Source organism: Scophthalmus maximus, chromosome 2, assembly GCF_022379125.1.
Source record: "Scophthalmus maximus strain ysfricsl-2021 chromosome 2, ASM2237912v1, whole genome shotgun sequence".
Taxonomy (NCBI): Eukaryota; Metazoa; Chordata; class Actinopteri; order Pleuronectiformes; family Scophthalmidae; genus Scophthalmus; species Scophthalmus maximus.
The window spans coordinates 1924580-1949137 of NC_061516.1; the positions used below are offsets into that span (position 1 = coordinate 1924580).

General features: G+C 39.5%; 1 protein-coding gene across 34 annotated transcripts in view; it reads left to right on the top strand.

Annotated features, from left to right (window-relative positions):
- The window catches only part of ank2b (ankyrin 2b, neuronal), a 162283-nt gene that overhangs the window by 111634 nt on the left and 26091 nt on the right, over window positions 1-24558 (top strand). For 15 of the 34 annotated variants that reach the window (XM_035626268.2, XM_035626275.2, XM_035626263.2 and 12 more), the window contains 30 exons: window positions 14-211; window positions 423-521; window positions 1743-1841; window positions 2015-2113; window positions 2234-2431; window positions 5284-5382; window positions 5631-5729; window positions 7108-7305; window positions 7615-7713; window positions 7901-7999; window positions 8650-8748; window positions 8862-8960; window positions 9130-9202; window positions 9469-9525; window positions 11235-11376; window positions 11924-11935; window positions 12128-12215; window positions 12773-12876; window positions 13951-13989; window positions 16046-16270; window positions 17545-17643; window positions 19031-19185; window positions 19289-19500; window positions 20172-20376; window positions 20467-20563; window positions 20695-20923; window positions 21852-21977; window positions 22075-22197; window positions 22805-22837; window positions 23132-23153. In XM_035626268.2, coding sequence (XP_035482161.2) covers window positions 14-211; window positions 423-521; window positions 1743-1841; window positions 2015-2113; window positions 2234-2431; window positions 5284-5382; window positions 5631-5729; window positions 7108-7305; window positions 7615-7713; window positions 7901-7999; window positions 8650-8748; window positions 8862-8960; window positions 9130-9202; window positions 9469-9525; window positions 11235-11376; window positions 11924-11935; window positions 12128-12215; window positions 12773-12876; window positions 13951-13989; window positions 16046-16270; window positions 17545-17643; window positions 19031-19185; window positions 19289-19500; window positions 20172-20376; window positions 20467-20563; window positions 20695-20923; window positions 21852-21977; window positions 22075-22197; window positions 22805-22837; window positions 23132-23153 — 3526 coding nt within the window. Of the gene's footprint in view, window positions 1-13; window positions 212-422; window positions 522-1742; window positions 1842-2014; window positions 2114-2233; window positions 2432-5283; window positions 5383-5630; window positions 5730-7107; window positions 7306-7614; window positions 7714-7900; window positions 8000-8649; window positions 8749-8861; window positions 8961-9129; window positions 9203-9468; window positions 9526-11234; window positions 11377-11923; window positions 11936-12127; window positions 12216-12772; window positions 12877-13950; window positions 13990-16045; window positions 16271-17544; window positions 17644-19030; window positions 19186-19288; window positions 19501-20171; window positions 20377-20466; window positions 20564-20694; window positions 20924-21851; window positions 21978-22074; window positions 22198-22804; window positions 22838-23131; window positions 23154-23582; window positions 23622-24558 lie in introns of all 34 variants that reach the window. The other 19 variants (XM_035626266.2, XM_035626292.2, XM_035626295.2 and 16 more) reach the window with 13 other exon arrangements.

Genomic DNA, 24558 nt, shown 5'->3' on the forward strand with positions numbered 1-24558 from the left:
CTCTCACTTTTAGAACGGACTGTCTCCTCTCCACATGGCAGCACAAGGTGATCACGTTGAATGCGTCAAACATCTTCTGCAGCACAAGGCGCCTGTTGATGATGTGACATTGGACTACCTGACAGCGCTCCATGTGGCAGCACACTGTGGTCATTACAGAGTCACCAAACTACTGCTGGACAAGAGGGCCAACTCCAACGCCAGGGCACTGGTACAACAAATAAACACTGTGTAACTGCAATGAGCCTCCAATGGAAATTGGGCCAGATACGGAAAAGACATTTTGAAACTTAATTCATAATAAAAAAGTGTCATATAAAAATACAGCAATACTTTTAAACCAAAATCTTAGAAATAAATAATCTATCCATGGATAGCCTATGTAGACTTTACTGGATGTGTGTGTCATGTTTCCTCTACAGAATGGCTTCACTCCACTGCACATAGCCTGTAAGAAAAACCGTGTAAAGGTGATGGAGCTGCTGGTCAAGTATGGAGCATCTATCCAGGCCATTACAGAGGTACCCGACACACCTGAGGGAAACTAAATCAACAGAAAGGCTTCATATTCTTTGGAAGACTGATTGATATGAAGTCTAGGTAGTAGAAAATACAAGAGGATACTCTCTAATTCTTATAAGAAACTGTAGTAATAGTATTTAAATAATATTGGCTAAATGCATTAAAGAAATATTGGCCAAATGTGGACATGTGCCTCATTCTGGACTTATACTGTATACATATGAAATCCCACATTTAACCTTTTTGGCAAGAAGCTTAAGTCACCTGATGCTAATATTTGCATACATACAGAGCTAGAGCAAGACAGATTACATTTTCTGAACACAGGCCACTGAGGCTACAAGTAAAGAAGAATCAAACAGTTTGCTTGCTAAAGTTGGCTAACTTTCACTGACATTAGTGAGGCTGTAATAGCAAAAACCCTGCCTATGATATTTAGATTATTTCCAAAGTAACATAGTGCAAGTTTAGGTGGGTAGCTTAGAGGTTTGGCAATGTTTCTGAAATGGTCACCATGGTTTTTTTTTACCAGTATGAAAACCTGCAGGAGTCTGTGATTTTTGTCCAGTTAGGTTGAAGCTGCAGTGTGTAATATTTAGAGGAACTTAATAACAGAAATTGTCTTCATATATGTATAATCACCTGCAACAAAGAACCAATGTTTTTTCGTCAACTTTCAATGAGATAAATATGGTCACATGAGGTGGACACAACCTCCGTGTAAGTCGCCATGTTTGCTATGCCGTGTTGAATACAGTTGCACAAAATGGTCCAGAATACGTCGTCCCATTAGCGTTGAATTCTCAGCGCTGCCGAAAACCGGAAATGGACTTAGCAGTTGCTAGCAGTTGTGACAGGAAAACCATGTTTTGTTTTTGTTAAGTGGTCTCTTGTATTGGACTAACAAAACTACAACCAGCACATGCATTGTGCTCTTATTGCTGAAAGTATTTATACTCCCCTATTGCCAACATCGTCAGTTGGTTGCGGTTTGCAACTTTACCACCAAATGCCACCAGAAATTTACAAATATTACACACTGGGGCTTTAAGAAATAGTTGTCTTTCATGGCACAGTGAAGCAGGTCTGCACATGATTTTTATTAATGAGAAATGCCAGCGAACATCATTTACTGTTTTGCATGTTAATCGGCTACAGTTAATTATTTCTGCTAGAGCGTTGGAAATTACGTTTTATCCTATTTACCTTCCTGTGTCTAGTCTGGTTTAACACCCATCCACGTCGCAGCCTTCATGGGTCACCTGAACATTGTTCTGCTGCTGCTGCAAAACGGAGCCTCGCCAGACGTCAGCAACATAGTGAGTAATGACAAACAACTGATTCAAAGTGCAGTAACGTGATAGACTACAATAACCAATTCTCAAAAAGTCAGTCTAGTTAGTCTAGTTTGTCTGAAACAATTCTGTTGCATGAGTGATATGTTGCATATTTCTCTTGCTGACCCATATCATGCTGCATGTTGTGCTTACAGCGTGGAGAAACAGCGCTACACATGGCAGCTAGGGCAGGACAGGTGGAGGTGGTTCGATGTTTGCTGAGGAACGGAGCAATAGTGGATGCCAGAGCTCGGGTGAGAGTATAGATGCACACACCAGCAATCTTTTTTTTTTTACTTCAGTCTGCTTCCACTGTGCAGAATGCTATTATTGTATATTGAGTGTTCAATGTCTCCCTGCTGTGTCATGTTTAGGAGGACCAAACTCCCCTCCATATTGCATCCCGTCTGGGCAAAACAGAGATTGTCCAACTGCTGCTGCAACACATGGCCCATCCTGATGCTGCGACGACCAACGGCTACACCCCCCTCCATATCTCCGCTAGGGAGGGGCAGGTGGAGACGGCCTCTGTGCTGCTGGAGGCCGGGGCTTCTCACTCACTGGCCACCAAGGTAGGTGGAGGAGTCGTGTATTTGTATCAACCGGCAACTTCATCTTTAAATTTGACCATTTCAACACCAACCAACTCCTAAGATCAGAGGTCGATGTTTTGATGATCTGTGTAGAGAAGTTGTTCTTCTCTGACAGGGAAGTGGTCTTGTAGCTTGATAATTCTCCCTACAGTTGGAGGATAGTCATTAAAAAAATTTAAAAACAGAAACAATTTTTTTGAATTGTGTAAGCTGTATAAAGTGGTTCGTTACAACAATCATTCACCCCTCTGCATGTTTGTCTCCAAAAGAGAAAACTGTGGGTTCCAGTTTTTACATTATATTTCACTTCAATTTCAATGTCTTCAGTTGATTTGGTTAGGCTACACTACATATTTTAGGTTAATTTTACTCTATAGGTAAAACTGGCAACTTAAGGCATCTTATTTTGATTATGTAATGCCTATGTCACCCAACTTCAATTGACAAATTTTTGATTCATATGTTGTCAAGCAGTACTGTAGATATAGATAATATAGTGGATTGTAGTTAGACAATATAATGAGTTCAAAAAAACAATAATCTAGACTAAACTACAAAACAACATTTTTTTAAAGGGGTTCTCCTGTGCATTTTACTTCTACAAACACATGTGGTCAAACCAGGAAGAGAAAGAATCACTGAAATATAAGCAGCAAATGCTCAGATTAATCTTTTAGTCCTCTTCAAACTTCAACAAGAACAAATCATACATCTCCCATAATGTAATTGATAAAACATTTTTTGACAGAGACCCATTTCTGATAAATGTCTTTCTATCTCCACGCCACAGTTTGAGAAGTACTCCTTGAGATTAGTAAACTCACACTGATGTGGAAAAGCATTGGTGCTGTCCTATACAAATGATTACCAAATACTTTATGATGTATTTTACAATGTCACAGTCACTATTTAATTTTGAAATACCAGCAATTGATATTTATTCGAAGATGATAGTACAGTGTGGCTTAAAGTGCACATATGTTTTATGGCATTGTCCCATGGTGTCCCCTCATGAAGCCTGAGACAAAGAGGTACCAGTGTGACTCTATATGCGGGTCTCTGTCTGTTTGACCCAATTTTCATAAATGACTGATGAACTGATAAAGCTGTCGCTTTCCTCTGAATTGAGCATGAAGCCTGAACACAATCTGATTTATCGTCATCAACGTGGAGGTGTATACCAGTGGAGACTGCACAGTCCTGCTCTTCACTTAGCATCCAGCCCAGTACAGATTAGTCCTTTAATTTATTCATACACTGTGAAGGGGGAGACAAAGCACTGTGTGATGCAGTGTTCGTCAGGGTCCGATGCTTCTGTTCTCTCCTTCTCTTGATGTCTCTCTCCTTGGTTATTCTCTGGGGAGGAAGGGTGTGGCAGTCGCTACAGAAACCAAGCAAGAGAAAGTTGTTATGATGCAAGTATAACCCAATAGAAACATGTTCATAACAGATGTTATCACTAATCTTTTTTTTTTTTCCATCCATCAATCTTATAAAACCATCCCACTCCTCTCCCTCTTTCTAACCTCCATTTTTTTTCTTCGTTTGGCCTAACATCCATTACATCAGTTATAATCCAGCATGACAAACAAAGGACCACTCCCTCAATGTTCAGGGCTGGGCCGTAAACACGCTGGTCATGGTTTTTTTGTCAGCCCGACTGGTTCAGTATTTTAAAACAGTCAAAGTGCCTCCTCTACTGGCTGTAGTGTGAAATTGAGTTTAAGCTAAATCACTGTATTGAAATGTTTTTTTGGTCTAAGGTTACCTAGAATTGCATCAGTCTGTCAGCAGGATAGATGCTCATAATTTTGACAAAACATTAGGCCCATTAGCCCCCAGTGAATCATATCTGATGAAATTAGATATTATAGGATTTTAAAAAAAAAATCAAAAACGATTAGAAGGTGACTATTGCAGATAACCCAAAATCTTCATACCATCATGCATATTGGATTCACAAATTTGTCAGGCAATACTGATAACTGTCCAGAGATGAAAAGATAGTCCCAAAAAAAAAATCACTGGTGTGTGCCAACATGATGCCTACTATAAGAATATGTGGTGGTACATTGTTTTTAATGACTCCCTGAGACCATGGGCTTTTAATATAATGATCACTTATATTTTGATGCTTTTTGTGTGGAAATTAGTCAGCATTACTATGTTTTTATATAGTACGCTAACCGCTTATACTGTATATATAGCTCAATTTGTAATTAAAAAAGATGAGTTACTTGCTTGTGTCATACACTATATATATGTAGATAGAGATGAGGGTAGAAATCAATGATAAAAAAACCCAGTTAAAGGTCAATAGGTTAAGGTCAAAGGGAGGCTCTGGAGATAGAGCAAGCCTTCAACTAACCAAAATCTTGGTGGTTCAATCCCCGACTTGTCCACATACAACAACTCCTCAATGTCAGTGACAGCTAACCAACATTACCATGCCCACTTGGGATTGTCACTAATGAAAACCGACATGTAACATTAGAAAAGCCAGGGTCACGTTCCATCGTTGCAGCACTCCATCTTTACAAAAAACAGACCAGTCTGGTTTTTTGCCTTTTTGAGCCAAATAACAGGGTTTCTTCAGTGGAGGAAATTCTGGAAGCTTCACTTTCATCTGAGCTCTGCACAGGGAGGAGGAAAATAGTTTTTGGCTCCTGCATCAATGTTAAAAATGTAATGAACTGAGTTACCGTGTGTGTGTGTGTGTGTGTGTGTGTGTGTGTTTGTGTGTGTGTGTGTGTGTGTGTATGTGAATATCCTGTATTCACTGTCTTTATACACCTTTCTTAATCTCCCTTTTCTTTTGTTTTCCTCAACAGAAAGGTTTTACTCCCCTGCACGTCGCCTCCAAGTACGGAAGCCTGGATGTAACCAAACTTCTACTCGAGCGTCGCGCAGCACCTGATTTTGCTGGGAAGGTATGCAATTATTTTTATTTACTATTTTTTATGAACTGATATCCATTTGTTTATATTTAGAGTTTTTACTGTGAAATTTTTGTCATATTAAGGACCCAGCCAGTGATCCTTACAGCTTTTTCTGTCTAATATAACTCTAATTCATCCCAACCTGCAGTCTTTAACACATACTTCTAATTCTGTGTGTGGTGTTCATGCTGCACTAATTGCTGTTAAATTCATCTGCGCTCACCGTCCATCCCTCTCAGAATGGCCTCACCCCGCTCCATGTGGCAGCACATTACGATAACCAGAAGGTTGCGCTCCTGCTTTTGGACAAAGGAGCCTCCCCCCACACCATGGCCAAGGTGAGAGGCCACAGTAAACGACGCAGAGATGGGAGAGCTGTTGCCAGGAGTTGAAAGCTGAACTGAAAATTTCCCACATTCTTTAATTCAGTTTTAAGCTGATGACGATGTTGTGCCTGGACATTGGTGAAAGTACCATTTGTCTAAGCAATATAATTGATCAGTTATGGCTATCAAAATAATAAAATATTAATATAAAAACATTAATATGAAATAATAACTTGAATTAATATCGAAGTTCCTCGGGGCACCACCCATCAAAAGAAGGGAAATGATAGCCAATTAATTAATTGAGTCTCATTTACAATATGCTAACTATCAATTTGGAATTTTGATTGATAATTAAATTTGTAAATACCACCAGAATCACCACCTTGGTAGTTAGCAGAGGTTGAAGGATTTGGAGTTCTTCCGGTCAGAGGTGCAACATTAAATAGACCAGACTGCATATTTAATAACATTAATTTAAAAGACAAGTTGAAACAACAATACCTAATCTGACAAACAAAATATATACAAGTCTGAGAGTGTGTGTCTGTGTGAGTACACAGACTAGGGGTTGCCATAAAGGTCAAAGGTCTAAGAAATACTACAAACAAGATGGCGGTGAACAAAGAAACTACAAAATGGCGGCATCAGAGGTGTCGGCTCGGCCACATGCTGTGCTTCTTTGATAAGGCCATTTGTTGCAGGACAAAGAGTTTCAGGTTAAGAGAGGGTTAGTCACAGGGTCATAACACCAAAATAACCTATTGATAGATATAACAACAACATTAAGTGAACAAATTCCTATGCTTGCCGTGTTGCGTTATGCAATGCTGTATGCCCAAGTTACGTTACCAAGTCCATGGAAAAGAAGAAGAATAGTCCTTTTGGGATCCATTTGTGTGTCCAGAAAGATGGAGCAGTCGTGCTGTGTGGTTTCAGTGTCCTTTTTGTGTCCTCCACAGAGTTAGATGCTCAACACTAACACTGCTTGGTGGTTTCTGAGCTTGATCAGTTGACTAGACTTTGTGTCTGCCACTGATGTAAAACGAGACTTTCCAGCCTGATGACCCCCTGGGTCTGGGGCACACAGTGACCAATGGCAGCTGGAGCTTGTAGGAGAGGTCACACCAAGGTGTGATAAGTGAAGCATTCTGGGAGTCAGAGTTTTCCAGTCTGTTCCTTTGTCTTCAAAACAAAGGACCAAATGATCAGGTCCTCCATTTTGTGAAGCACTACAATGATAACAAACAATAATGGAAACTCAGCTGAAGTTTTACTCAGCGATGACAACAGTGAACCAAGTTGGTTCATGATAGTTACTTTACAACAAGCAGTCCTGTTACAGTTTCAGCTGTGACACCAGTTTCTCCCCCCTGACCTTCTGAATCAGAATGGCTACACGCCTCTCCACATCGCAGCGAAGAAGAACCAGATGAAAATTGCCACAGTTCTTCTGCAGTATGGAGCCAAGACCCACGTCCTGACCAAGCAGGCCGTCACCCCGCTCCATCTGGCCTCCCAGGAGGGCCACACAGACATGGCTGCCCTGCTCATGAGCAAAGGAGCCGAGGTCAACGTTCCCACCAAGGTACTGTGGAGACCTGGTTTGTTTTTGAGTAATGCGTCAATAACAGTTAACCATAAAAGGCACGTGTTTTTCGGGGAAGTTGCATCAAAATTGATTATACTGCTAGTATGACAAGGTATTTCATGATTCAACACTACAGTATTTAATCACAAAGGAAATCAGAAACATTCACATTATTATACATCCCGTAGACTGTCAGATCAGTACATGATAGTATTGGAGGGTTGGGCAGAATATGGTCTGTTGTGAATACAGTTAATGTGTGTGTGTGTGTGTGTGTGTGTGTGTGTGTGTGTCTGTCTCATGCAGAGCGGCCTGACTGCCCTCCATCTGGCAGCCCAGGAAGACAAAGGGGCCGTTGCAGAGATCCTCACTGGAAACGGAGCCAACCTCGACCAGCAGACCAAAGTATGAACAGTCATTCTGTTTCTCTGCCTGTAGCTTTACACCTTCTGGTTACAAGATCATATTATTCAAACTAAGTCAATTATCCTCTGTGACAGTGTTTTTACAGTGTTTCTCCATAAATGCAAGTGTTGAATTTTTGTGTTATTTGTGGTTAATTATTTGAATCGCATTTGCTGTTGTTTTGCAGTTGGGATACACCCCGCTAATTGTAGCATGTCACTACGGTAATGCCAAGATGGTCAACTTCCTGCTTCAGAATGGAGCCGGTGTCAATGCCAAAACCAAGGTACTGAAGCAAGGGTATATATAGCAACAGCAGTAGCTACAGCAGCTTCATTGTGGCATTTTACCATCATTAACTGTCTAGATGTATCATAAGCTATTTGGGTAAACAACATTCAGATGAAATTTGAATGTAAAATAGGCAGTTGATGCCACAGAGGGCAGATGTAACAGGAAACTGTTTTGTTTTGGTTAAGGGGTCTCTTGTATTGGACTAACAAAACTACAACCAGCACATGCATTGTGCTCTTATTGCTGAAAGTATTTATACTCCCCTATTGCCAACATCGTATTAAAGGGTTTGTTAACTCAAATTATTAAAAAAAATAGTCTCACTTATTTATACTACCCTTGCAAATACTTTGGTTTTATGTATCAGGAATTTCTGCCTCCTCTCTGATGCAATGAAAGTGATTTAATTTTAATTTGTTGTGGTATTTCTTCATGGGGATTCATACAGACCTTTTTACTTAAGCCTTTTTATTATTATTATAATAATACATTATACATTATAATATATCTTGTTATTTGTGAATGAATGAATGCTGTATAATGGATGTAATTGGGTGAACTGACCCTAAAAGTATTATTGGACAGACATAATGTTTCGATTCATTTTTACATTTTAACATTGTGCTTTTTGTTCCCTCACAGAATGGATACACCCCCCTTCACCAGGCAGCCCAGCAAGGCAACACACACATCATCAATGTTCTGCTGCAATACGGCGCCAAGCCCAACGCTATAACTGTGGTGTGTAAACACTCAACCATACAAAAACAATCACACACACACAAACACACACACACACACACACACACACAAGTGCTGTACATACACACGTCTAATTTTTTTTTTTTGTGCAGAATGGTAACACTGCTCTGGGTATTGCTCGGAGGCTGGGCTACATCTCTGTCGTGGACACACTGAGGGTCGTCACAGAGGAGATCATCACCACCACCACGGTACGTCGCACACACCCACAACATTTGCTGATGCTCCATCTATGGAGAGATCATTCATTGAACATCACTTTTCAAAGAGTATCATTTGAAACAGTAGATCTTTGAATTGCAATCATTTGAGTTTAATAGACATTGTGAAGTGAACTATGGTTTTCTGCCATGCTGCCAGACGGTGACAGAGAAACACAAGCTGAACGTGCCAGAGACCATGACTGAAGTGCTGGATGTCTCAGATGAAGAGGGTAGGTCATGTAACACATGCTGCAGGCACACTGGCCACTACTGGCCACTCCTGGCCCATGTAGGACAGACACAATTAGAGACAAACTGCTGTACATATAGAGTTAGCAGCGGGTAGTGACCAAACTAGAGCTAAAAGAGAGTGAATATTGAACTTAGATTCATTAGATGATTTATTTAGGCAACTGTTTGCTAACATGCTGGAAAATACAATGTTGTAAGGTTAAGATTTTAGGAGGTAGTGAGTGACTGTGCTGTCCATCCTCAGCCTTGAAAACCATTGATGATGATGATGTTATGTCCGATGACCCCACGGACATGGAAGGTATTCAGCGCGGTGCTTAGTGTGAGGATTGCTGTGCTGATTTTACCCGAGAATGGGGCAGAGTGTTTTGCATGACGAATGAGTCTGTGATAACTGCTGTTTGTCAAGATGCCACTTAAGTTACTGCTAATATTATACCATAATATTTGGATACCAAGTGATGCTAAGACATTTTTGGCAAAGTGTCTATACACATAATTTCCTGATGTTTAAAGGAATTGATTCCACTCTGAGTAGAAAGCTACACTTGTTTCTTCCACTACTGTACTTGTTAGCTACACTTGGTTGCTACATAGTACTACACTCGTTACTGTAGCTACACTCCTGTTTTCTCTGGAGCAAAGCAACAAATAACACCAGTAAAAATAATCCCTGACATACTGTACCCACAGTGTTGTCACCTCAAAGATTCTTTCTAGCCGTACAGGAATACACCAGGAAATACTGACGCCCTGGAATGCTTCTAAACTAATCCCCACCTCAACTCAGCTCAGGCTCTGCGCTTGTTATCTGTGTCGAGTGGGTGTCAGCATTAGCATTGCAATATTCATTTGTTGTCATAGCCCGGGAATGTTTTGTTAATAAATTTGGCTAATTTGTAATTGGAGTCGTCAAATGGCAGAAAGTTTGTGATTTATTTGTATTACAAATACAACAGAGACCTTCTTTGAAGGAGTGAGATACAGGGAAGATTTTCTGGTAGCTGTGTTGAATGAGTTCTCCTTCTAATATTCTTCCCTCTCCAGGTAGCCAGTATTCTATTGGCACCAGAACATCTCTGTCTAACTACAGTAGACAGCCTGTCTTGTTTTGCTGGTCTAGCACAATGCTTTTTGCCAGACCTGGGCCAAAGTTGGCTACAACTCCAGTATTTACCGTAGTATCACATAGTGACCACCTCACACACTACCCTCTCAGGCCCCTGTTCCTATCCCATCTTCACCATCTACTAGATACTACCCAATGGACAAATACAACTTGGAATTATCTCATTATGTCATCATTATTCCATAATTTATTATTATTATAAGAAACGTTCTCTAATGCTGATCCAAATGGGATTTTCATGAATTGACATGAATAAATCAAGAACAATTTTTTTTAAATATTGAAAATGTTGCTGCTTATTGCTGATGTTAAAATAGTCACACTAAAATATATTGTTTATTGGTATAGTTGTATATTACTTAAAATGTATCACATCCCATAAATATCCATGTGCCAGCAATGGGTCTGCTATAAACAAAAATATTTTTTTCCTTTTTTTCTAAAGAGCATGGGTCTTAGAATCGAAGACTTAATGTGTGCATGGCGATGAAAACTGTTTTGGCCCAGGTAGCCAATAGTGATGCTGACCCCTGCTGTCCAATAGTGGAACAGCAGTAGAGCTTTATCACTATGATGCAAGGCCATAGAGAATGTTCCCATAACGTGCATTTGTTGTGTGGGGTTAGACGACGATCAGTAGATGGAGTATGCTTAGTGTAAGAAAACAGCGAAACTAAGTTGAAGCTGCATTTCTGACCAGCATTAGATAATTACATCTTTCATCCACTTCCAGTAGTTTAGTTTATGCTAATTTGCTTTAATCTCTAAGTTATATGTTAACATGTTTACTGTCTATATTCATATTGTATTAGTGATTACCTAGGCCAGATGTTCCTTTTAATGAACTTGCTCACCTCCATCCCTATGTCTGCTCTCCAAAGGTGATGACACGATGACAGGCGACGGAGGGGAGTACCTGAGGGCTGAGGACCTCAGGGAGCTGGGGGACGACTCCCTTCCGGGGCAGTACCTGGATGGAATGAACTACCTCAGCTTCAGCATGGAGGGAGGACGCACTGACAGGTACATTAGGACACTAGCACGTTTTAGCTAACAAGGAACTGCAACAATCGTTTTTAGGTTTGATCAAATAAAAAATATAATCTCTTTTTTTCTATTTACACGTTTTGGCATCTGACTCAAAGCAAATATTTATGTCCATCTGTTTAAACAAGTGCCCGTCTGCTCCATTGAACGATTATTTTGTGCCATGTGCTTTGTACACATTTTCAGAGAACATGACTGATGTTTTTCACTTTTTCACAACAAATAATAATTTTTTCCCTCAAACAGTCAGGGGGTTATGTTTCTATTTTGATACAGTCCATGTTTTGACTTGGTTCCTGTCTAATTACTGACACAGTAGTCCTGCGAATGCTGGTTCTAACTGTATCATGAATCGGTATTCCCTGTGTGTGGACTGACAAAACCTTTCATACAAACTCAACAACTAACGATCTGTATCTGTACTGTATTCTTGTGTCGATGTGTGTGTGTGTGTGTGTGTGTGTGTTTTGCAACCTCGCCTGGTCATACGTCATCGTTGGTCTCCCTTGTCATGTCTCCATAGTCGAATGCAAAGGTATGTGCTGACGCTGGCCAAATAGTAAAGTGTCATTTCCCTGTGGACATTTATCCATATTTCTAAAACTGTAAATGAGCTTTAGAGTGTAGCATGGTGCTCATTAGCTTCCCGCCCTGCTGTGATTTCTGTTAATGTCATGACCACTCAGCATCTCTGGCTTCACTGCTTTCTTCTTCTTCTCTGCTGCAGTTCAGACAGGTCCTTCACCCCCACCCACCAAAGCTACTACTCCCCTAAACACGAAGGCCTGATGGAGGAAATGCTCACCAGCCACCAGGTACAGTACGACCACCATGGTCACAGCCACTGTAGTTGAAATATCACATTTCTGACATGATGCTGTTTGTATCAGTGATGGAAAGCAACTGCGTTTACTTGTACTGTACTTGAATCTTTACACTTCCAATCTCCTACACTTCAGAGGGAAATATCGTACGTTTTACCCCATACATCTGAAGCTGAAGATTTTACCTCCAAAACTTATGATTGATTTATAAAGCACAATACTCCATCATAGATAAATCTACCAATCACTATATGGAGCAGTGAAAATTATCTACACCTCGTCAACATTCAGCCCTGCTTACATGTCTAAGAATGAATATAATCTAATATTGTAACACTGATAGGAACCATTCTACAGTACATTAAGGCGCGAAAGACAACACAGAGATTTGAAAAGACAGGGGGGATTAAACACAAGCTAACAGAACTAATCTGATCGATAATAATTCACCCGCAAATGAGTCAGTACTTCACCTGAATTACATCTTTTTAGCAAAGAAATTATAAGGCCATTAACCTCAGTTGGTATTTCTACATACTACATTCCAGGTTTCATCACTTGCAAGGGAGAATGAGAGGGATTCATACAGAATGAGCTGGGCAACAGAAAACCTGGACAATGTGGCTTTATCCTCCAGCCCTATCCACTCTGGGTATGTACAGTCAGTTTGGAGAAAGCAATGGTACACAATGACAGGAGACCAAATAATAAAAGTTACACTCTGACCTTTTAGAAATATGTGGACGGGATGTGGGTAAAATGTGCAGTTATGTGCATGTGTATACTTAACATTCATAAATATGCATTAACAATTAATCCAATCTTATCCGAGTCCTGATAGCAGAGCTGCTAGTATGTTCTAAGTGGTTGATTACGTTTAGTTATAGTATTTCTTAACGGGTTAGTAAACTTCAAATTCAGAATTTAAATTATCTGTTATGTCCCTGGTGCCTGCAGGGAGTCTTTCTCTCCATTGGCAGCTGTTGGAAATATACTGCACGAGTGCAGTAAAGATATTTGCATATTTCTATTTTGTAATGAGCCCTGACTCTTTTAATTTTATCTTAAATTCTGGTTTTATACATCTTTTTTTTAGATATCAGTGAAGAAATTGCTACAAATTCTAGAATTTCTAGGATATTCTATATTTCAACATATCTCTGTATGTTTGTTTAAACATTTAGAAATAGTAAAAACCCTAAATTGATGATTTTACAAAACTTTGAAAAGAGTCAAGCTAGCTGTTCCCCCTGTTTCCAGTCTTTAAGCTCAGCTAGGCTAATCACATCTAAACTTTACACAGACATGAAATTGATATAGATCTGCTCATCTCATTTTAGGAAAAATTGAAGGAAATCAAAAAATGTTGAATTGTTTAATGTAACATAGGGAAACATGATATTGCCCATGTTTACATGGACAATATATCGTTACATATGTTTAGCTCAAAATGTGGTCGTATAAACTACATTTTTTGTTGTTCTTGCTAAATCTATTTGTTGAAATAGCATTAATGCTGATTTCAACATACTTAATCAGCAACAATTCAAGTTATTATGTCAGCACTGGTTAAATTTGTAACTGTCTTCAACAACAAGTTGGCTCTTGTCTTTATTCTGGATGTCTCATGTCTGGTCTAGCTGTGTTTCCTCTCTGGGCTCCTCTTTCTCTCACTTGTCTCTGGTTGACCTTTGATTCCTTTCTGCTGATGTGGTTGTTGTTTTAGCAATTCCTCTCCGTGCCATGATCATGGAGACCACAGCAGGTGACCTTCTGCACCTTGGTTACATCATTCTCATCCTCATCATTCACTTCCTCCCCCCACAGTGTGCTCTCCTGGTGGAGAGGTGTTTGTGTATTTTACTGTCCTCAACCGACACTGCCTTACATATCTTTCATTTGGTTCCAGCAGGCCACAATATGATATATAATTTTATGTTAGAGGTCCAGTGTGTAGGAATGTAGGGGCATCTAGTGGTGTTTTGGCAAATTGCAACCAACTTATTAACATTTACTTCACCTTCCTCTTTCAAGTGTGTAGGAGAGCCTACGGTGGCTTTCAGGTAACATAAAAACATGAAAGCCCTTCTCCAGACCCAGCGTTTTGTTTGTCGAGTCTGGGCTACCGTAGAGTCATGTAAGTGCAACATAGCAAGCCTCTACGCTCCAGACATTTAAATATAAATATCTTCATGGTTGAATGCAATTATTGTACGTGGCTTTGGACAAAAGCGTCAGCTAAATAAATGTAAAGCGATAAAGGTCTAATTCAAAGGTAACAACAAAGACAATGATTCTTAGTCTCAGGTTGCTATACAGTAATGAAAACAAAGCTATGAATATTATATTCAATTTCTCTCCATAGAGCCCTCTAATTCCCACACACTGAACCTTTAAGGAAATAAATTGTGATGTTGAGGGGTGGAAAAGGTTGAGGACATATTTCTTAAAGGGGCTATTTGTAAGTTTTTGCTAGTGCTACATTGCCAATGTTAGCATAAACAACTGATTATTCATCAGTCTAGGCGAAATGTTGTAAGTTCTGCGTCAAACTTCATTCCTTTAATTGAAGAATTGTCTCCGGTGGTGGAAAGCAACGCAAATGTTAACTATTGCATTGCCCCAATTCTATTCTCTCAATGCCACAACTGAAGCTAGCATGCTTACCAGCTGCTCACTCTTGCCAATTGACCATCACCACCGCCAATTCCCAACAAGAAACCATGTACAACAGCAGAGAAAACTTAAATATAGCTCCTTTGATTTCACACAGTGTTTTGTGAATTGTGGTTTCCCACTTACATACTGTACCTACCAGGCATTAAACAATATTCAGCTTATTATTGTGCCAAATACAGGACAATAATCTTATTAAGGGGAGTATTGATATACTCTGTCATTGGGAAAAATAAGTTTTGTTTTATTACCATATTCTTACCATACAGAAAAAAAGCACAGCAGAAGAGGACAACAGTCTTTGTCTGCTGTTTTACTGGTTGCATTGCTGAATTCAATAACAAGTGTTTTTTGTCACTTGTGTGTTTTATGTCACTTGTGTGTTTTAATCATTGTCATGTTTGCTTTATTAAAGCCACTATCCTCTCATTGAAGACTCTATCATGCAGTCACCTCAGACTTTGGTGCGGTTACTTGCGCGGATCATACTGCAATGTAACCTCATCACACCCATACACCCTCCTTCATTCAGATGTGTGATCCATGTGCATACAGTATTTGCCATTTTGCATGTGAAGTGAAATCAAAGAGTTTCATGTTCAGTGGTGGAACAAATACTGTGAAGTTTCAAGAGCCTTTTGGCACTGTTGCTTTTCTCGTCCATTCAGTGTTGAGAAAAAGAAACACCAAAATATTTAAAACCCATGAAGCTGATATTGCCAGGTTTATGTTTACATTGACTAAATAACCTTCATTTAAGCACCATCCACTTGCCTTTTGTGGAAAGGTAGATTATCAAACATTTCCTTTCCCAGATCACTTTTCTGACATTCATCCCTACCGACTTAAATGTTGAGCCTGACGCTACATTCTTGGACCTTAGGATCATCAGCTGACAAAATAATCTTCACTCAACTGCCATTTGCTGATGAAGACTTTGTTATGGTTTAAAGCTCCAGTAAAAACAAGAAACTATGTGTTCATATTTTTGGTAGACTCCAGGAACTTTTAGCCCTCTGTTGTATTTTTTGAGATGCTGCTAGTGCATCCAATTTACCTAGTAGCTTTGGTGTCTACACTCATCACTTAATGGACATAACCATTTATGTTTTTAATTTGTGGAAATACTTCCTGTTCCAACCCAGCTTCCTGGTCAGCTTTATGGTGGATGCCAGGGGTGGAGCCATGCGTGGTTGTCGACACAATGGCCTGCGCATCATCATCCCTCCCAGGAAGTGCAGCGCGCCCACACGGGTGACCTGTAGGCTGGTGAAGAGGCACCGTTTGGCTTCCATGCCACCGATGGTTGAGGGAGAAGGCCTGGCCAGCAGACTCATCGAGGTCGGGCCCTCAGGAGCCCAATTTCTCGGGTAAGTGTACAGGTGAGGCATTCATTCATTCCATCATCACGATGGATGAATTCATGAATAAAAGCCTGGAAGTTAGGAAATGTAGAGGACTGAAAAAAAAATTAAATATCAAATCTGCAGACACCAGAAGGTAAATATATCGATACTACATGAAGACGTAGCATATTTCCCGGAATAGTTAGTGGTGCTTCTTAAAAATAAGTGCAGTGGTACCCACACCTTTTCACTTTTTATATGTCCTGACGTAGATGAAAATGGAAAATGTTATTTAAAAAGTAGTAAGTAATCAGTTAAAGATGTGTGTCCAGTGTAAGACAGATCTTTAGTAAGACAGGAAGAAAAGTACTACCTCAACCTTCAGGCTGTTGATTGACCTGAATTCTATTTCATAAGAAACTTTCAACTTGCTGCCCTTTTTCGTTCAGATTAATTTCTGCCTTACTAAAACTATTTCTGTATCTGCTGTTGCTTTCTCCCAGCGCCAGGGTTTGGATAATCTTTGCTCTTCAGCCTGTCCTATTTTCTTTAACAGCTGCAGTCTAACTCTTTTTAGCTTCATCCCTAACCTGTAATGCGTAAGCCTTTCAAATTAACTCCACCTCCTCTAGACCAATGTATTGCACCATGAATGATTTGATATGTTCCTTCAAACTCTTTAGGTAATATTGATTGTACAGTATAAAAAGCTTACAGTTACGAGTTATACATTATATTAATATTTATCCAATCCATCCCTGATATGAGACGTGTTCTCCCTCACACAAACTGAGAAATGTTGTTCTTGTTTTATGTATATACAGTATGTTATCCTTGAGGATTTGGAATCCATAACCTCCACAGTTAAATATCAACATTCCTCACATTAACTAAGGAAGATTGTTCCTATTAACAATGTAAATGGTTACATTTATTTGTTGTTTGGCATGAGTGTGGTGACACCATACCTAAAACATAGATTCAGCCACAGAAATCAAATTTCTTTAATTCAAAAACTTCCAAATATAAAGAGACCCAGTGTGTTCCAATTTGATTAAATCAATTAATTATTAAATAAAAAATAAATTGTGAAACAAATAATATTTCAAAGCAAGTTACATTTTTTTTACATTTTATTTATCATCATTTAATTTTGGATGCTTTGGGCCTCAAAAGTGTGATAATCTCACTCAAGTATTGCACATTAGATCCAAGGTTTCTATTTTGCACCCAACCAAAAGATTGTGTGTCCTCTTTCTTCCTCACTGCTGCATATGGACGCTTGGTTGATCACACAGTAAACTTCACCTCCCCACTGCCCCTCCACCTCTTAATGAGGGGGAGAGTTTGGTTAGCAGAATCCTCCAGCTTGGCCCGCCGGGGACAAAATTCATTGGGTAGGGTGGAAAAAATGGTTTTGCATATGAAACGGTTCATGGATGTTTCCCACAAAACCCTTTCATCTGATGTTATTTCATCCATACGCTATTGTGTTTACATGCTTGTGATATTGTCTTCCAGACCACTTTAACTGTAACTTATTGCCCTTTAGACATTACTTTGAGCCTGTTTTCTGCTGATCCTTTTCCATTTATGTTTATTTTTTTCATGCTTTCTTATTTTTTGATCAATGTGTGTTTCTTTTTCTTTTTTGTGTGAAATTTAAATGGTTTTGTGGCCCAAAGGTAACAATTAAGGTGAAATTCGGCAGGATGGTATGGTTTGAGATTGAACTCTGTTTCTGTCTCCTGTCATGTAAATGTTAACTTGACCATCAGACTAATTCCCCAAAATGGGGGGTGTAAATATAAGTAAATCACAAATTCTGGCAATTTTTCTAACAGTTGTCTCAGCATTTAGCTGGGAAATTACAATAAAACAACAATTAAATGTGAATGCTAAATCATTTTGAGACAAGATTAAGTAAAAGCAACATTACGTTAATTCTTTATATCGCAATTTCTCCTGCCAGCATTTGGGGCCACCAAAGTACAAAGCTGGAAAGTGATTGATCAAAAATAGTATATTTTAGTACTAATATTTAGGCCGAAGAACCATCTAAATAACACATGAAAAGATCAGCTGTTGTGCTCTCAGATCTGTGTTTGTCCCATTTTAAATTGTACTGAATGTAGCACGTTTCAGATATGTGTTGTAGCTAGCTTGTCATGATTATACATGTCAGGTAAGTATTAAAGCGACAGGTAAAGGGATAGTTCCGTGATTTTGAAGTGGGGTTGTATTAGGTACTTATGCATAGTTAATATGGTAACTTATTTAGATGGTGATCAGCGCGGTCATATTACGGAGTTTCGAGGGGATGTGGATGTCGAAAAAAGTCAGAGTCCAACACATTTTTAAATGATTACCTAAAAAAATAATCCATTCAATTGTACGCTAAATAATGTACTTTTTTTACTGCTTTAGTTTGCCGCCAGACAGCCGTTTATTTTTGTACCTTTTTTTTTCAAGCATACTTCGGCCATGTACACAAACTAGCGCCAGTGCAGAGAAGCAGCGGATCACTCTGCAAATCAGCTGTTCCACTCAGAGCTACTCTGGTTCATGAAGGTATCCTCTTACGCTTTCATAATAACTTATTTTTGTTGACACTCTGTGTCTCTTGAATAAGCCATGGTAGCCCTGAGTCGAACATGGATTTGCGGAGTCATATGCTGGGCTGGACAATCCTTTGAAATTACACACACTGGCACTCATACACACACTAACAAACTTATATTTTATACTCACTGGCTCACATAAACCTGCCCTCTCCCCATCCAGTCCTGTGATCGTAGAGATCCCCCACTTTGCAGCCCTGCGGGGGAAAGAGAGGGAATTGGTGATACTGAGGAGTGAGACAGGAGAAAGCTGGAAGGAGCATCACTGCGAACACACCCAAGAGGAACTCAACCAGATACTCAATGGCATGGATGAGGGTCAGTTTCTGATTGCGTACCCATAGGTTGCACCATGATCTGGACAAAAGTCATCCCAATGTTAATGTCCCTGACAAAGCCGTTAATTGTTTCCCTCCTCCAGAGTTGGACACACCGGAGGAGCTGGAGAGAAAGCGCATTTGCCGTATCATCACCAGAGATTTCCCACAGTACTTTGCAGTGGTGTCACGCATCAAGCAGGACAGTAATCTGATTGGCCCTGAGGGAGGTATACTGAGCAGCACAGTTGTGCCCCAAGTGCAGGCAGTTTTTCCCGAGGGGGCCCTCACCAAGAGGATCAGGGTCGGACTTCAGGTAATTGACAAAAGAACCACTACATCTTTAATTTTGTTGTATTTTCTATAATTGCATACTGTTGCAGATTTTGAGTTTTAAATGGCTAAGGTGAAAATAGAAAAAAAAATGACAAAAGACTTCTTATCCATATAAGCAATGTCTTTTGTCATTGTTTTTGTTTGAAGAAACCACTATTACATCTTCAAACAAACCAACCGTCACTATCTTTGTACCTGAACATTGTATGCAGCAGACATTTGAACCTGCATGTTTGTGATGATATCCAAAATTCGGCAATGATTTTCTTGGCAGCAGAAGTACCAGCCCACCATATATTATATGCTTTTTCAAGGAGTGGAAAATCTGACATTTAAGTTTGAAGATGCAGGGCTGGATCCATCTGAAAAATTGTATTTCTCAAGATAGATGTGGTCATTACTGTTCCTGTTTGAAGGAATGCATATTTGGGTTATCTAATATCATGTGTATGAATGTTTGATGTGGCCAAGATGTATATGGTTGTAGACGGTTGTTGTATTTCATAGATTGTATACAATCTGGTACAGCTCAGTACAAAGTTCACTGCAGCCTACATTTCAGTCAGCAGACCATCCAAAATTAACCTAGACAATAACTCTCTGTATTGGTAACACAAGGTAAGGTTGTTTATATTTTCTACACCCTTCCAGGCACAGCCAGTGAATATAGATGTAGTGAGGAAGGTCCTAGGGAACAAGGCCACCTTCAGCCCCATTGTCACCCTGGAGCCACGCAGGAGGAAGTTCCATAAGCCCATCACCATGACCATACCTGTTCCCAAGAGCAACTCTGACCCAGTACAAAACAGTTTTGGAGGGGACACCCCCACCTTACGACTGCTCTGCAGTATTACTGGTTAGAGAAGAAACATGAATCCATGAATAGACAATCAAAAGACACACACTCACATTCTAATGTCCATCTTGTGTTTGTGTCCATGTGCAGGTGGAACAACGCCAGCCCAATGGGAGGATATAACGGGAACCACTCCATTAACATTTATTAATGACTGTGTCTCCTTTACCACCAATGTGTCTGCTAGGTAACACAATATAATTTGTTGAGGAACATTTACTGTATATTTACTGCACTGCTGTTTTCAAGTGACTGACATGTAGCAGCCAACAAACACGTAACCTCACTGGCTCTTTTGAATCCTTTTCTGATTTCTAGATTCTGGCTCATAGACTGTCGTCAAATCCAGGAATCTGTCAACTTCTCCACTCAGGTGTACCGCGAGATCATCTGTGTCCCTTACATGGCCAAATTCGTCATCTTTGCCAAGACCCATGACCCCATTGAGGCCCGCCTGCGCTGCTTCTGCATGACTGACGACAAGATCGATAAAACCCTGGAGCAGCAGGAGAACTTTACTGAAGTGGCCCGCAGCCGAGATGTAGAGGTGAGAAAGGAGGACAAAGGAGGAATCCACTGGAGAGCTCTTGAGCTGGGCTGAAATTACAAATTTCACAACAACTTTGTCTAAAAGTGATTGTCCTTACGATGTCTTTGTGTAGTTTACTCCAATTTAAAATCAGTGGCATTTTGTAACAGCTAAAGGCCGTGCATAGACTGTTTATAAAAATGGAAAAAGTCATCAAATCTGGAAAATGTAGCCAATGCAGGAGTGCCTGAAGCCTGTATTTTCTGGAATCACCAGCAAAGGAAGACTCACTGGCAAAAAGAAGTCTATGAGAAAAATTACTCTACTTCTCACTCAATTTATTACATCACTAAATATTTTCCTGAGGAGTTCTTCAATACAGCACTATGTTCATTTTGTAAATGATTGTCTCATTTTGAGTAAAGTACACGATAAAGCATGGTATGCATTGGGGCCTGGATACAGCGTGATTGACAGCTGGTCCATCCAATCGTTGAATGGTTGCATGGTCGAAGTGTAGGTGCGCGCAGAGTGGATGTGCTCTCAGTCAGACCCACCCCGAATTCTACGTCTGGTTGCAAAAAAACAAGATGGCGCTGGTCAAAATGCGAAACTCAAGGCTTCAAAATGGCAGTTTGGGTGACGTCACAGTGGGTTGCCACTTGGGCGTGAGATTATTTTTGTTGGCTTAACCATTTTTGATGGAGGCATCACAGACAACTACTGAAAAAGGTTTTTTTGATGAAGGCAGATCAACTGTATCAAAACCCCAAACAAGATTGAGGAATTTTAAAGGCTGTTGTCAAGGGTTCTAGGTTTCTTTAGAAATCTGTGAAGTACTGCAGTGAGATGAAAAGGAGAAATGTTGGGGTTCAAACAAAAAAGGAATGACAGTTAAGATGGTTATTTGTTGTTATTTATCTGCTGTGCTTGTTATTTTTCTCAGGTCCTGGAAGGAAAACCTATCTATGCAGACTGCTTTGGAAACCTTGTTCCCCTCACCAAAAGTGGCCAGCATCACCTCTTCAGTTTCTTTGCCTTTAAGGAGAACAGAATAGCACTCTTCATCAAAGTGAGCACCATTTCTTATTTGTATAAACTTTTTTTATTTTTATTTATTTTTTTTCTGACAAACAACTGACCACTCCTGAACTGCTTGGTTGTTGTAGATCAGAGACAACACTCAGGAGCCATGTGGACGTCTGTCCTTTATGAAAGAACCTAGGAACTACAGGTCACTCACCCAGAACGCCATATGCAACCTCAACATTACCCTCCCATCATACTGCAAGGTGAGGACACTAAACTGTTGTTCCACTCAACAGTAGAGGAGCTTTTCTATCATGTTACTTCTCGTAAGTAAATCTCGCTGTTGCATCAAAATTTATTGCTTCGGTTGTTTGTAAGCTGGACCATGTACTTATCTCCTGCTTCTCAATTTTACTATATTATTTCCAAAAAGTAAGCCCATTATTTTCTTGATAAGCAAACTGTGCTAATGCTCTGAGCAGCCAACATTATGCTTTATAAGTCTTGGTTACTTTTCTACTGTTTTAAATGTACCTGATATCCCAAAGAAAACAACTTCAAAGTTGTTTTAAGCAACATTTATGACTGATGGGCTATAGCCACAAAAGGAAAAAAAAAAACCGGTAGAATGAATTTAAAATGCTTTATGCAAAAAGATTGAGAGACAAAAAATATGTATTTAAGATTTTTAGATTCAAGTTCCTAATGCTGCTTCAAAAACCACTTTGGCTCTCCAGGAAATCTTACTGACCTGTTTTCTCCGTTGCTATGGTAACTACACATTGACCCCCTGTCTTTTTCCCACTTTAATGTTGCTGTTGTTTCTATCTATACATCTCTCTGCTTTTTGCTGCTTCTTGCTCCCAAAAGGAGTCCGATTCAGACCAAGAGCAAGAGGAAGAGGTAAAAGCAGCCACCGCTTCCCACTCCCTCATCTGCTAACTAGCTCTGCTTTTATTTCCTGTTCACTGTCTTACCACCAGTACTAAATAGAGGACATGTTCACAAGTAGTCAGATTTTAGATATTTGTGTTCACTATTGTAGATTAGATTGTGAAATTTCAGTGGCATAGCTCATTTTTTACTGTTATGTGTGTCCTGTGTGCTCTTTTTCCTAAGGTAGTAGTACTGTAGTCAATTTGGTACATGCAACTGATGATACGAGACTAACTATGATCCTTTTCATATTTTTTCCAGACCAGCAGAACACTAGAGAAATGTAAGAATGTTTTCCTTGTTCACTTTTTGCTATAACTTTTTTTAAATTGTCACCACTCTGTGTTACAGCATGCCTTTATTAATCGTACAAATATAACAATGGCAGTGATTTTACGCCTGATACATGCAAGACTTATGCAGTTTAACATACTGTAACGTAGAGTGTATAGGAATTACCAGACAGATACTGTACACTCGCACAACTTACTTCAGTGATAGCTTAATTATAGTTTTTACATCTTATCAAAGTCCTGTAAGCTTCATGTATTTTTGTCTTGTCACACAAAGAAAGAAGGCCTTACCTGCACCTCCCCATGTCAATGTTATGTTTTTCCAGAGGCTTAACTTCACTATTTACTTTCCTCTTTTTTTCTGATTTCACACCTGTCTCAATGCCTTCAATTTAACTCTTTCCCCTTCACAATTTGAGATCGGGCAAATGGAGAAAGAGTTAAAAACTGCCATCTAAGTATGTACATGCATATTAAACTAATTTATACTGTTGTGATGCTTATGTGATAGTGGCCTCTAATTTTGTGCTGTTCTGAAAGGCAGCAGTAGTGCTAACATGCATCACACTTCCCGCTTCATCATGTCAATTTTTTTATTTTTGCACTTAAGTGGCTCCAAACAAACTCACTTGTGTTGAGGTGGATGGAGTGACGCAATTTGTTTGTATAAACACTGCAATGTTCATACAGCTCACGTAGCGAAATGCAATTTGCTTTCTTGTTCAGGCATAAAAGTCCAAGCCTTTTCACCTACTCAGGCCACCATTGTCGGCACAAAAAACACTATTGATGCAGTTAGTTATAATGCCTCAGTTTGTGCCAAAATTTTAAAACAACGTTTAATTAATCCAATGCGCTTCCTGAAGCTGGGTTAATTGCGCTAGCACCCAGTTTTAGTAAATTAGAGGCCATTATATTAGTGTTCCCCCAGCTGTAGTCCTCTAGTGTAATAGTAAAGCAAAAGTAGTTGGCCTCCCTACCCACTCTTAATCCTTCTTCCTGCTTTGTCTTATTCATGTAGCAATTTAAAAATTACAGTCATAGAAACTTACAAATAGTTTTCTTGAGCATTTAAATTGATGTTATACATGAGACAAATATATGATGTTATTGATTTGAATTCAGTGTATATGTTTAGAGACAAAATTCATATACATTATAACATGTATGATTACTTAGATGATACAGATACTTAACATAGTAGCCTTAGTTCAAGAACTCTACACATTACTGAATGGGCCATATTAACAAGCAGCTCTTGATCATGAGCACCTCTTACCCTCAAACTGATTTAATCACAGCAAAACACTTTCCACCAATCACTCCTCACCAGGACCTCTCCATCAGCACTTCCCTTTGCTTTGAATGGAAATAACTTGCCTTATGTGTGTATGT